General features: G+C 46.4%; 1 protein-coding gene across 3 annotated transcripts in view; it reads right to left on the bottom strand.

The window, feature by feature from the left end:
• The window catches only part of LOC140493403 (proline-rich protein 5-like), a 133,701-nt gene that overhangs the window by 59,950 nt on the left and 59,642 nt on the right, over positions 1-14,109 (bottom strand). For all 3 annotated transcript variants that reach the window (XM_072591800.1, XM_072591798.1, XM_072591799.1), the window contains exon 4: positions 4,178-4,226. In XM_072591800.1, coding sequence (XP_072447901.1) covers positions 4,178-4,226 — 49 coding nt within the window. The remainder of the gene's footprint in view (positions 1-4,177; positions 4,227-14,109) is intronic.

Below are 14,109 nucleotides of genomic sequence, written 5' to 3'. Positions count from 1 at the left end.
TACGCCAACCATGACCAGTGCCCAGTTTGGGACAGGCCTTTGGCCTTCTTGACCACTTGCTGGGGCACATCCTGGAAGCAGCAGCATAACTTTGAGCAGGGGAGGGATGAAAATAATGGGAGAGGCTATGAGAGAAAATAATGGCATCAAAATCTATGTTGACGTGGGGTGGTAAAGTACAAATATCCTCCACTCAATAACAGATGGGGATGACAATTCCCTTTGCATTGTGTTCTGTGCCTTTTTAGGGGTGTACCCAGCCTGTTGTCTTTAGCCCCAATGGCAGGACAAAGCAAAGTTGTGCTGAGAACAGGCTCACTCACCACAGGTGCTGATTAAAAACCCCCCTCCAAATTGTCAGCTCATTGTTAATTCAAACAGTAGGTGGCACCTTGCCTGTATGTTCAAGTCCACATTGGCTCACATCGTCCAAGCTGACAGTTCGGGTGCAGTACTGAGGGAAGGCTGTGGAGGCCAGGTCATAGAGCATATTTAAGACTGAGATACGTAGGTTCTTGAGTGTCAAGGGGATCGGGGGTTACGGGGAGAAAGCGGGAGAATGGTGTTGAGAAACTTATCAGCCATGATTGAATGGTGGAACAAACTTGATGGGTTAAGTGATTAGGCCATGGTTGAGTGCTCCTATGTCTTATGGAAAGTTGACCTATTTGCAATGATCCCACCAAGCCTCACTGCTGCTCAAAGAATCCACATGTCAATCCCAGCATCTACCTCTGGTATTGGACGATGCTTCCATGCAAAGTACTCAGTGGGAGGAGACATAGTTAGAGGGAGTGTAGCCTGTTGGGGCTAGTTCCAACTAAAACATTAGAACAAGGCCCCATATCAGGTAAGTAGAAAGTAATCAAGCCCTCCCCAGTGTCCTGAGCAAGGTTGAGTCATTAACTACCAGTTCCACTAATGCTCTTTAAGGAAGGAAATCTGACATTCTTACCTACATGGTCTGACCTACATGTGACTCCAGACCCACAGCAAATGTAGGTGATTCTTAACTGCCCCCTGGGCAATTAGGGATGCGTAATGAATAATGACCCAGCCAGTGCCACCCACATCCCATTGGCAATTGTCTTTTAAAAATTGTCTGGCCATTATCGTACGGCTGTTTGTGGGATCTTGCTGTGCTCAGGTGAAAGCAGCTCCAACACACATTCAAGAAGTTCAATATCATCCAGATCAAAGCAGCCAGCTTGGCTGGCACCGCATTCATCATCTTTAACACTCATGCCCTCAAAGACAATGGTAGCTGTGTATGTTGTATCGGTGAGTCAGTGTAACAATATGCCCAAGACTGCTTTGACAACACCTTCCGATCCCGTAACCTCAACCACTTGGGCCAAGAGCAGCAGAAATATGGGGATACCATGACCTGCAGGCTCCCATCGAAATCTCCCCATTCAGATTTGGATCTGTCCATTCACGGTGTGATAATACTGAAACCCTGCTCCTAACACCACTGTGGAAGCACCTTCACCCCAAGGACTGCAGTGGTTCAAGAAGGTATCACACCACCACCTTCTTCAGAGTTGTTAGCAAAGGATTATAAATGCTGGTTTAAATTCATTTAGAGTCATAGAGATGTACAGCATGGAAACAGACCTTTCGGTCCAACCCATCCATGTCGACCAAATATCCCAACCCAATCTAGTCCCACCTGCCAGCACCCGGCCCATATCCCTCCAAACCCTTCCTATTCATATACCCATCCAAATGTCTCTTAAATGTTGTAATTGTACCAGCCTCCACCACTTCCTCTGGCAGCTCATTCCATACACACACCACCCTCTGTGTGAAAAAGTTGCCCCTTAGGTCTCTTTTATATCTTTCTCCTCTCACCCTAAACCTATGCCCTCTAGTTCTGGACTCCCCCCACCCCAGGGAAAAGACTTTGTCCATTTATCCTATCCATGCCCCTCATAATTTTGTAAACCTCTATAAGGTCACCCCTCAGCCTCCGACGCTCCAGGGAAAACAGCCCCAACCTGTTCAGCCTCTCCCTATAACTCAAATCCTCCAACCCTGGTAACATCCTTGTAAATCTTTTCTGAACCCTTTCAAGTTTCACAACATCTTTCCGATAGGAAGGAGACCAGAATTGCACACAATATTCCAACAGTGGCCAAACCAATGCCCTGTACAGCCACAACATGACCTCCCAACTCCTGTACTCAATACTCTGACCAATAAAGGAAAGCATCCCAAACGCTGCCTTTACTATCCTATCTACCTGCAACTCCACTTTCAAGGAGCTATGAACCTGCACTCATAGCAGTATATAAGTCCTGCTAAGATTTGCTTTCCCAAAATGCAGCACCTAGCATTTATTGAAATTAAACTCCATCTGCCACTTCTCAGCCCATTGGCCCATCTGGTCAAGATCCTGTTGTAATCTGAAGTAACCCTCTTTGCTGTCCACTACACCTCCAATTTTGGTGTCATCTGCAAACTTACTAACTGTACCTCTTATGCTCACACCCAAATAATTACGTAAATGACAAAAAGTCAAGGACCTAACACCGATCCTTGTGGCAATCCATTGGTCACAGGCCTCCAGTCTGAAAAACAACCCTCCACCACCACCCTCTGTCTTCTACCTTTGAGCCAGTTCTGTATCCAAATGGCTAGTTCTCCCTGTATTCCCTGAGAGCTAACCTTGCTAATCAGTCTCCCATAGGGAACCTTGTCGAACGCCTTACTGAAGTCCACATAAATCACATCTACTGCTCTGCCCTCAACAATCCTCTGTGTTACTTCCTCAGAAAACTCAATCAAGTTTGTGAGACATGATTTCCCACGCACAAAGCCATGTTGACTATCCCTAATCAGTCCTTGCCTTTCCAAATACATGTACATCCTGTCCCTCAGGATTCCCTCCAACAACTTGCCCACCACCAAGGTCAGGCTCACTGGTCTATAGTTCCCTAGCTTTTCCTTACCACCCTTCTTAAACAGTGGCACCACGTGAGCCAACCTCCAGTCTTCTGGCACCTCACCTGTGACTATCGATGATGTAAATATCTCAGCAAGAGGCCCAGCAATCACTTCTCTAGCTTCCCACAGAGTCACTTGTGGGACCTGGGCATCGCTGTCTGGCCAGCATTTATTACCCAGCTTCCATTTGCCCATGAGAAGGAGGTGGTGAGTGGCCTTTTTTGAACCGCTGCAGTCCACCTGCTGTAGGTTGACCCACAATGCCCTTAGGGAGGGATTTCTAGGATCTTGACCCAGTGATATATTTCTCAATAATGATGGTGACTGGCTTGGAGGGGAGCTTGCGGATGGTGGTGTTCCCATATATCTTTTGTCCTTGTCTTTCTAAGTGAAAGTGGTCATGGGTTTGGAAGGTGCTGTCCAAGAAACCTTGCTGAATTTCTGTAGTTTATCTTGTATCTCTGCTGCTACTGATAATCCCAAATGGTAAAAGATCAATGGTAAGCCTATGAATGTTAATATGGGGTGGTGGGGGTAGGGTGGGGTGGTTCAGTGATGGTAACGCCATTGAATATCAAGGTGGTGGTGGTTAGATTGTCTTTTATTGGTGATGGTCATTGCCTGGTATTATGTGGCCAGAATGTATCCTGCCACTTGTCAGTCCAAGCCTGGATATTGTCCAGATCTTGCTGCATTTGAACATGGACTGCTTCAGTATCTGAGGAGTTGTGAATGGTGCTGAATATTGTGCAATCTTTGGGTGAACGTCCCCACTTCTGACCTTATGACAGCGGGAAAGTCATTGATGAAGCAGCTGAAGATGGTTGTGCCTGGACACTACCCTGAGGGACTCCTGCAGAGATGACCTAGAGCTGAGATGACTGATCTCCAACACCCAGAGCCACCTTCCTTTGTGCCAGGTGTAACTCCAGCCAGCGGAGAGTTTGCCCCCGATACCTACTAAGTCCAGTTCTGCTTGGGCTCCTTGATGCCACACTCAGTCAAATTAACATATTCCAGGAACAAATTACATAAAAATAAACTGCAATGAAATGTGTAACACACAAATAAATGGAAGGTAATTAAACTCCTTCACTTAGTCAGTGTCGAGGAACTTGGATGAGGGTTACAGGTTGGTCTAATTAAGGTGTTCAGTTGTTTAAAATGTTATGGAAAGGTGAATGGAGATTATGACAATCGCTTAACACAAAACATTGGGTGCACTCACCTGGAAATAGTCAGTAATGAATGGACCTAATTCGCTCTTCAGCAGTTGCCTGTGGAATCAAAGATACCAGTTAGTACTGTCTTCAGTACACTGGGAGATGTGGTCAACCTATGGTACAGTAATCACTAATTCATCACTGGCTGGTGTATCTCAAGTGCATCATCAAATCTACCAGATCCGTCCTGACTCAAACCTGTTGTAAATGCTGACTGACAGTTAAACAAGAGCAATGACTATTAATTTTGTTACCTCTCGGATAAATCACAGTATGATTTTTTTCAAGCATTAAGGAACTTATAGTGTGGTAGGAGAAAGTGAGGACTGCAGATGCTGGAGAGTCAGAGTCGAAAAGTATGGCGCTGGAAAAGCACAGCAGGTCAGGCAGCATCCGAGGAGCAGGAGAGTCGATGTTTTGGGCATAAGCCCTTCTTCGGAAATGTGGGTTGGTGGGGTGGGGTGGGGAAGGGGGCTGAGAGATAAATAGAGAGGTGGAGGTGGGGCTGGGGGGGGGGGGAAGGTAGCTAGGAAGGTGATAGGTAGATGCAGGTGGGTAGGTGATGGTGATAGGTTGGAGTGGAGTGTGGAGTGGATCGGTCGAAGGAAGCTGGACAGGTCAAGAAGGCAGTGGTGATTGGAGGGTTCAACCTGGGCTAAGGTGGGGGGAGGAGAGATGAGGAAACTGATGAAATCGATGTTGATGTCATGTGGTTGGAGGACCCCCAAGACGGAAGATGAGGCGCTCTTCCTCCAGTTGGCATGGGGGGGGGGGGAGGGAGGAGTGGAAGGAGAGATGTTGAAGTGGTCAGTCACAGGGAAGTGGGGTCGCTGGGTGTGTGTCTCCCAGAGATGTTCCCTGAAACACTCCAGGTCCTGTCTTCCCAATGTAGAGGAGACTACATCGAGAGCAACGGACACAGTAGGTGAGGTGGGTGGATCGTGCAGGAAATTCTCTGCCGGATGTGGAAAGATCCTTTGATTCCCTGGACGGAGGCGAGGGGCAGGGTACAGCCCAATGGCAGACTCTGAACCCATGATGTCAAAATGGCTGGATGCTGAATTCATTCAACCCGACCCTAAAGTATATTCAACAACATAACTACACAAGGACATCAGAAAAACAAAGTTGAGGGATTCAGATGTTACAGGCTGAAACCCAATATCTGTGGTAATGCACACACATAGCTGGTTTTGGTCTTTGCTAGCTGTTTCTCTGTGAGGTTTTGTGCTCCTGTATCATTTTACCCTCTGTCTGCCTCTCCTTCTGCTCTTTTCTTTTGGGTCAGAGGTGGGGAGAGCATGGTGGATATCATGCAAGAGGTTTCGAGAAAAAATGCTACCTTTAGCAATTTGCTTCCCATTCACCACCCCATAATGCAGCCTTCAGCTCACCCTCCAATGCCACTGTTTCCCGACTTGTCCATCCTTTCACTAACTCAGCACCGTTCCTATCACCGGGCTCTGTGGGTTAGCTGTTAACTGGAAGGTTGGTAGTTCGAGACCAACCTGGGACGATGGCTTCCTTAATTTGGGGTGGTATGGTGGCTCAGTGGTTAGCATCGCAGCCTCACAGTGCCAGGGACCCTGATTCAATTCCACCCTCGGACAACTGTCTGTGTGGAGTTTGCACATGCTCCCTGTGTCTGTGCGGGTTTGCTCTGGTTTCCTCCCACAATCCAAAGATGTGCAGGTCAGGTGGATTGGCCATGCTAAATTGACCATAGTGTCCAGGGAGGTAGATTAGCCATGGGAATTGCAGGGTTACAGGGATAGGGCAAGGGGGTGTTTGTGTGTGTGTGATGTCCTTAGGAGGGTCAGTATGGACTTATGGGCGGCACGGTGGCACAGTGGTTAGCACTGCTGCCTCGCAGCGCCGGAGACCCGGGTTCAATTCCCGCCTCAGGCGACTGACTGTGTGGAGTTTGCACATTCTCCCCGTGTCTGCGTGGGTTTCCTCCGGGTGCTCCGGTTTCCTCCCACAGTCCAAAGATGTGCAGGTCAGGTGAATTGGCCATGCTAAATTGCCCGTAGTGTTAGGTAAGGGGTAGATGTAGATGTAGGGGTAGGGGTATGGTTGGGTTACGCTTCGGCGGGGTGGTGTGGACTTGTTGGGCCGAAGGGCCTGTTTCCACGCTGTAAGTAATCTAATCTAATCTAATCAATGGGCCAAATGGCCTGCTTCCATACTATAACTATTCTATGATTCAGTTGCTTCATGGATACGATCCAATATTTGGGTATAGCCCAGGCCTCATTATTCAGGCACAGGCTTCTTACTCTGTTCCTTACTTATTGTAGATGAATAAATATTGTAACATATTTATGTGGGTTAGTAAGTTTGCTGATGACATGAAGGTTGGTGGAGTGGTGGACTCTTGTTGGAGGGCTGTCGTAGGTTGCAATGGGACATTGACAGGATGTAGAACTGGGCTGATAAGTGGCAGATGGAGCTCAACTTGGGAAGGTGTGAAGTCATTAATTTTGGAAGGTTGAATTTGAATGTAGAATACAGGGTTAAAGGCAGGATTCTTGGCAGTGTGGAGGAACTGAAGGATCTTGGGGTCCACGTTCACACATCCCTCAAAACTTCCACCCAAGTTGATAGAGCTTTAAGAAGGCATATGGTGTGTTGGCTTTCATTAGCAGGGGGATTGAATTAAAGAGCCATGAGGTTTTGCTGCAGCTCTATAGAGCCCTGGTTAGACCTCATATGGAATATTATGTTCAGTTCTGGTCACCTCATTATAGGAAGATTGTGGAAGCTTTAGAGAGGGTACAGAGGAGATTTACCAGGATGCTGCCTGGACTGGAGGGCATGTCTGATGAAGAAAAGTTGAGGGAGCTGGGGCTTTTCTCAGTGGAGTGAAGAAGGATGAGAGGTGACTTGATTGAGGTGTACAAGCTTATCACGGTGGCTCAGTGGTTAGCACTGCTGCCTCATAGCACCAGGGACCCGGGTTTGATTCCAGCCTCGGGTGACTGTCTGTGTGGAGTTTGCACGTTCTCCCTGTGTCTGCGTAGGTTTCCTCCGGGTGCTCCAGTTTCCTCCCACACTCCAAAGATGTGCAGGTCAGGTGAATTGGCCAAGCTAAAAAAAATTGCCCATAGTGTTAAGGGATATGTAGGTTAGGTGCATTAGTCAGGGGTAGATATTGGATAATAGGGTCGAGGAATGGGTCTGGGTGGGTCACTCTTCGGAGGGTGGGTGTGGACTTGTTGGGCCGAAGGGCCTGTTTCCACACTGTAGGGAACCTAATATATAATAATAGAGTGAATGGTCAGGGATTATTTTTCCCAAGGCAGAAATGTCTATCATGAGGGGGCATAATTTTAAAGGTGATTGGCGGAAGGTCTCAGGGAGATGTCAGAGTTTGGGTCTTTACACAGAGAGAGGTGGGTGCATGGAATGCACTGCAACGGTGGTAGTAGAGTCAGATACATTAGGGACATTTAAGTGACTCTTGAATAGGCACAGGGATGATAGTAAAAGGTAGGGTAGGGAGGTTAGTTTGACCTTAAAGGAGGACAAAAGGCCGGCACAACATTGAGGGCCAAAGAGCCTGTACTGTTCTCTGTTCTATATGAACAGAGAAATTAGGAGCAGTGGTAGGCCATTCAGCCCCTCGAGCCTGCTCCCCCATTCAACAAGATCGTGGCTGATCTGGCCCAGGCTGATTTATCCGAAGGGGAAAGAACTGTATTTAGTAAATAAAACAGCTAAAGTCAACAAAGAGGGGTGAGATAACAGAGCTAACGACGAGTGCACAAAATTGCAGAGAATTGTGTCAATCTAACTGAGGAAAATATCATGGACATCAAACAAAAGTGATAAAAACAGCTGCAACAATAACTTGGAAGGGTTGTCAAGATTAATACAAAACTAATTTATGAATATGTTAGAGAGAAAAATAGAGTAATGTGGGATCCTTTAAAAAAACAGATATGGGTGGCATTGCAAATGAACAAAAGTAATTGGCAGATTTGTTGCATAATTGTCACAAGTGAGGAAGAGGGCAATATATCTGACATCCTGGGAAATCAATAATGAAGCAAGAACTGGAACATAGTGAACTTTGTGTAAGCAAGAATATACTGTTAGGAACAATAGCAGCAGTAAAAGACTGAGAACCTCTTATCCTGATAGTTCAACTAAGCTTGTAGCTGAAGCTAAGATATTGAGAATTCTTTGGTCGTAAATCATCAGGAGTTCAGTAACTGACTCTTTAGATTGAAGAATTGCAAATGCACCATTATTATTCAGAACAGTAAGAGAGACAAACCAGGCCATTATAGACTAATATCTGCTCTGGGAAAATTATTGGGATCCGTAATTAAGGACAAAGGTGATTGAATCGTTACAGGACAGTTGAGCTGATTAGTGAGTTAAACAATATGGATTTGTAAAGTGTAGGTCATATCTAACAAAACTAAATGAATCTCTTTGAGGAAATAATTAAGTAATGGATAGGGGCTTCCAGAAGGCATTCGATAAGGTACCACATTATGGAGCCACAATGAATCCTCCTGGAATTGAAGGAAAATCATGACCTGGTTAAGAGATTGAGAAGTCAGAGTGGAGATAATTTATATGGACACAAGATTAGATTAGATTCCCTACAGTGTGAAAACAGGTCCTTCAGCCCAACAAGTCCACACTGACCCTCTGAAGAGTAACCCACCCAGACCCATTTTCCCTTTGACTAATGCATCTAACACTATGGGCAACTTAGCCCGGCCAATTCACCTAACCTGCACATCTTTGGACTGCGGGAGGAAACCGGAGCACCCGGAGGAAACCCACACAGACACAGGGAGAATGTGCAAACTCCACACAGTCAGTCGCCTGAGGCAGGAATCAAACCTGGGACCCTGGTGCTGTGAGGCAGCAGTGCTAACCACTGAGCCACCAAGGATTTAACTATTGGTATCCCCCAATGATCTGTTTTATTATTAATTAATGAATAATTAATAAAACTGATCGTTGGATCGAACTACCACGATTATTGATCTGTGGTCCTAGGCCTTCTTACATCTCCAAGCTTTCCTTATGTCAAAAATACTCAGATCGGTTGTTTTGTTTTTGTTCCAAGATGGATGACCTCATCTTACCTGTATGAGATCCATCTGCAACAATTTTGCCCACTCGTTTCATTCATTAACGTCTCTCTCTAAATTTACCCACGCGGCTTACGGCAATCTTTGTGTTGTCCTCAAACTTGGATGCATGGCTTTCATTGTTAAAGTCAGCAATAAATTGACAATTAATTAATTAATTAATTGAGGACGACACAAAGATTGCCATAAGCCGTGTGGGTAAATTTCGAGAGAGACGTTAATGAATGAAACGAGTGGGCAAAACTGTTGCAGATGGATCTCATACAGGTAAGATGAGGTCATCCATCTTGGAACAAAAACAAAACAACCGATCTGAGTATTTTTGACATAAGGAAAGCTTGGAGATGCAAGAAGATTAGGGGCCCAGATCCACAGATCAATAATCGTGGCGGTTTGCTCCAATAACTAAATCAAATAGCGAGTAAAATGTTATAAACAGCTGGCTGGAAAACAAATGAAAGGAGATTTCATTACAACCAAAGAAAGCCCTGCTTAGACCACATCGGGGTCACTGTACAATTCCTGCACGTCACAGCTGAGAAAGGATATATTGGTTGTGGAGACACTGCATTGCAGCTTCAGCAGAAAATGAGTGAACCCCAGAGATTGGTTTATGAGGAGAGAGTTTACAAACTATGCTCATACCACCTGGAATGTATAAGCATAAAGCGCAGGATTTTGAAAGTAATTGATAGGGTAGAGGAAACATTTCTCTTTGTGGGGAGTCAAGGTACGTGGTTCTAAGCTTAAAATCAGAAACAGATCATTAAGAAGAGAGCTATACAGAGTGTTGGTGAGACTGGCTCTGGAGTACTCTGCACAGTTTTGGTGCCCATATTTGAGGAAAAATATACAGGCACTGGAGGCAGTTCAATGGAGAGATTCACGAGGCTGATTCCTGGAGTGAAGCGATTGATGTATCAAGATCAGGTAAATAGATTGGGCCTGAGGGTTGAGAAGAATTTTACAAGATTCCGAGGAGGATTGACAGAGTGGATGGTGAGAAAATGTTCCACTTGTGGAGGGGGATTGAAAACTAGAGGACGCGGTTACAGAATAAGGGGACAAACGTTTAGAACAGAGACGTGGAGAAATTCCTTCTCCCATTCCACTGTCAGGAATCCTCTTGTTGTGGAGGTTGGATCACTGAAAATATGTGGGGAGGAGGTCTGGATAGATTTATGAAATGTATTGAGTTGACGGCTATGAGGAGTTGGCGCAAAACAGGAGTTATTGAATACTGGATTAGTGGTGCTGGAAGAGCACAGCAGTTCAGGCAGCATCCAACAAGCAGCGAAATCAACGTTTCGGGCAAAAGCCCTTCATCAGGAATCGGGCTTTTGCCCGAAACGTCGATTTCGCTGCTCGTTGGATGCTGCCTTAACTGCTGTGCTCTTCCAGCACCACTAATCCAGTATTTGGTTTTCAGCATCTGCAGTCATTGTTTTTACCTAGGAGTTATTGAATGGCAATGCAAGCCTGAGGGCTGATTCCTGCTCCTATTTCTTGCGCTGTGACAACAGTTTCTTCATGCAAAATGGGTTAGATGCAAAGGCCTCCCTCCTATCAAAAGCAGTAGATATGAACTCAATTAAACATTTTAAATTTGAGATCAATTGATTTTTGTTAACCAAGGGATACTAAGGGATGGAGAAAGTGAGGACTACAAATGCTGGAGATCAGAATCGAAGAGAGTGTGGCGCTGGAAAAGCACAGCAGGTCGAGGAGCAGGAGAATGGACGTTTCGGGCGTAAGTGCTTCATCAGGAAAAAGGCTTGTAGGCCAAGGGGGCGGAGAGATAAATGGGAGGGGGTTGGGGCTGCGGGAAGGTGGCTGGGAATGTGATAGGTAGATAAAGATGATAGGTCAGAGAGGAGGGTGGAGTGGATAGGTGGGAAGGAAGATGGACAGGTAGGTGGAGCCAGGTTGGAAGGTTGGGACTGGGATAAGGTGGTGGGGGGGGGGAAGGGAAAATTAGGAAACTGTTGAAATCCACATTGATCCTGTGTGGTTGGAGGGTCCCAGGACCAGAAGATGAGACTTTCCTCCTCCAGGCATTGGGTGGTTAGGGTTTAGCGATGGAGGAGGCCCAAGACATGCATGTCCTTGGAGAAGTAGGAGGGGGAGTTAAAGTGTTCAGCTACAGGGCAGTAGGATTGATGGGTGTGGGTGTCCCAGAGATGTTCTCTGAAACGATCCGCAAGTTGGCAACCTGTCTCCTCAATGTAGAGGCGACCACATCGGGTGCAACGGATACAGTAGATGACTTGTGAGGAAGTACAGGAAAACTTATGTTGGATGTGGAAGGGTCCTTTGGGACCTTGGATGGAGGTGAGGGGAGAGTTGTGGGCACAGGCTTTGCACTTCTCACAGTGGCAGGGGAAGGTGCCAGGAGGAGAGGGTGGGTTGGTGGGGGCTGTGGACCTGACACAGGAGTCGCGGAGGGAATAGTCTCTCCGAAACGCAGATAGAGGTGGGGAGGGAAATAGATCTCTGGCGGTGGGGTCAGTTTGTCGGTGGCGGAAATGGCGGAGGATGATTTGATGTATCCGAAGGTTAGTGGGGTGGGAGGGGAGGACCAGGGGGGTTCTGCCCTTGTTGCGATTGGAGCGGTGGGGTTGAAGAGGTTGCGGGATGTGGAGGAGATGCACTGGAAGGCATCGTTGACCACGTGGGAAGGGAAATTGCAGTCTTTAAAGAAGGAGATCATGTGGGATGTTCTGTGGTGCTCCCATCTGGGAACCGACGTGGTGAAGGCAGAGGAACTGGGAATAAAGAATAGCATTTTTACAGAAGGCAGGGTGAGAGGAGCTATCGTCCAGGGAGCTGTGGGAGTCGGTGGGTTTGTAGTGGATGTCTGTGTGGAGTTAGTCCCTGAAAATGGAGATGGAGAGGTCCAGGAAGGGAGGGGAGGTGTCTGAGATGGCCCAGGTGAACTTAAGGTCAGGGTGCAAGGTGTGCGTGAAGTTGATGAACTGTTCAACCTCCTTGTGGGAGCACGAGGTGGCACCAATATCGTCAACGATGTAACAGATTAAGAGGTGGGGAATGACGCCGGTGTAGCTGCGGAAAATGGACTATTCCATGTACCTGAAGAAGGGCTTATGACCGAAACGTCGATGCTCCTGCTCCTTGGATGCTGCCTGTGTTTTTCCAGCACCACATTTTTCAACTCTGATCTCCAGCATCTGCAATCCTCACTTTCTCCTGTTCCATGTACCTGACAAAGAGGCAAGCATAGCTAGGGCCCATGTGGGTGTCCATGACTACCCCGTTGGTTTGGAGGGGTTGCGATGACGCTATGGCTTTAAGAGGTTATTTTGTTTTTTTTTATTTGAAGAGAGGTTGTAACACAGAGACACCAAGCAGTCTACCAAAACCATTAGAGTCAACAGCCTGGGGGGGCCCAGAGGTTTTTAAACAGGTAGGAACAATAGAAGCTGTCTGGATGGCTTTGGCCAGCTCTCACAGTCCAGGATTTCTAAGTTTTTTTAAATAGTTTTTTAGGTTTATCTTTTAACAGTTGCTGTTGTGGACTTGAAGACATAGAAGCGATCTTTTCCATGTCCTGGGTACAGCTTGACACTGGGCTGTCTCTCTGCCATTGGGTTACCTGGGAAACAAATCTATTTTTCTGAATTTTACTTTTCGCCAAGGGGGAGATTGATGGGATAGTTCTATATTGGAGGAGTTAATTAATAGTAGGTACTGTATCTATTATTCTATTAAGTTTTTCAATAGAGTTAAGTCATTTCTAAATTACTCTTTATTTTGTTTGTATTTTGACTATAGTGTTTGAGCAAACTGTGGGTTTGCGTAACGTTGTGAAGATTAAGCAGCCACATTGCATCTGGAACAAAGCACTTCACACTTGCCTTTAATATAAGAACAAGTTAGGGTCCAGGCCACCTTCTTAATTTATTTTGAGGGGGTCTGGTCTGGTCTGGTCTAGTCCACAACAGGGTATACGAGGTGGATGGATGGATGGATGGAGGTAAGACATGGATCGGTCACTGTTACCTTGGATTGTAAAGCAGACTCAAAAGCAGCTGACTGACCTCCTCTATCCTTATTCCTCTATCCTTCCCAATCTGTGAGGTTGTTTAGGATCTGTCGAGTAACAATCCATCCCTTCCCCTCAGTGTCTTAAGTGAGAGGATTCTTGGAGAGTACCACTCCTTTTTTCCATGGATAGAAGCTCAACATTCAAAGGTGACACAATTGAATGGGAATTGGTGATTAAATGTAGGAAGAGGAGGAGGAATGCCAGTGGGGAGAAGGAAAACATCAAGCAATGCGATGGGAACAGTTTCCAAGATGGAAATGGTTACCGGCACGGAGCACAGTCTGGAATTCTGCTTTGCCGGAGCTATAGCAGCCAATTTTCCTGAGAATCACCTATTCTTTGGTGGTGGAGGGAGTTGGCCCTGGATTTCCGGGGGTACAACAAAGGCGGGAGAAAAACTCAGGTCGGCCTTCATTTCCTTGAGTCACATCTATCGTCCATCAAGATAATGGCAGCATCGGTTCCCCAATGCTGTTGCTTGCACCACTTCTCGGAGGAGTGATCACATGTCGATCGCTTGTGCAACATTGTTAGCTCAACTGACTGTCTCAGTTGTTTGTTATTCCCACATCAAACACAAGATAGTTCTGCCATAAAGTGCAATTTTCAACACTCAGGTAATGGAGGACTGGTAATGGCAGAGGGAGGAATGTGTGGTCATTTGGCAGAACAGTTAAGATTTCATTTATTGCCACTTCATGGACTGAAATGCACTGACAGTCTCCCTGCATAGAGCTGAAATAGGATGGGGTTT

The sequence above is a fragment of the Chiloscyllium punctatum genome, chromosome 22, assembly GCF_047496795.1.
Source record: "Chiloscyllium punctatum isolate Juve2018m chromosome 22, sChiPun1.3, whole genome shotgun sequence".
Lineage (NCBI taxonomy): Eukaryota > Metazoa > Chordata > Chondrichthyes > Orectolobiformes > Hemiscylliidae > Chiloscyllium > Chiloscyllium punctatum.
The sequence above is the reverse complement of the archived record's forward strand: the minus strand, read 5'-3'. Positions and strand labels throughout refer to the sequence as shown.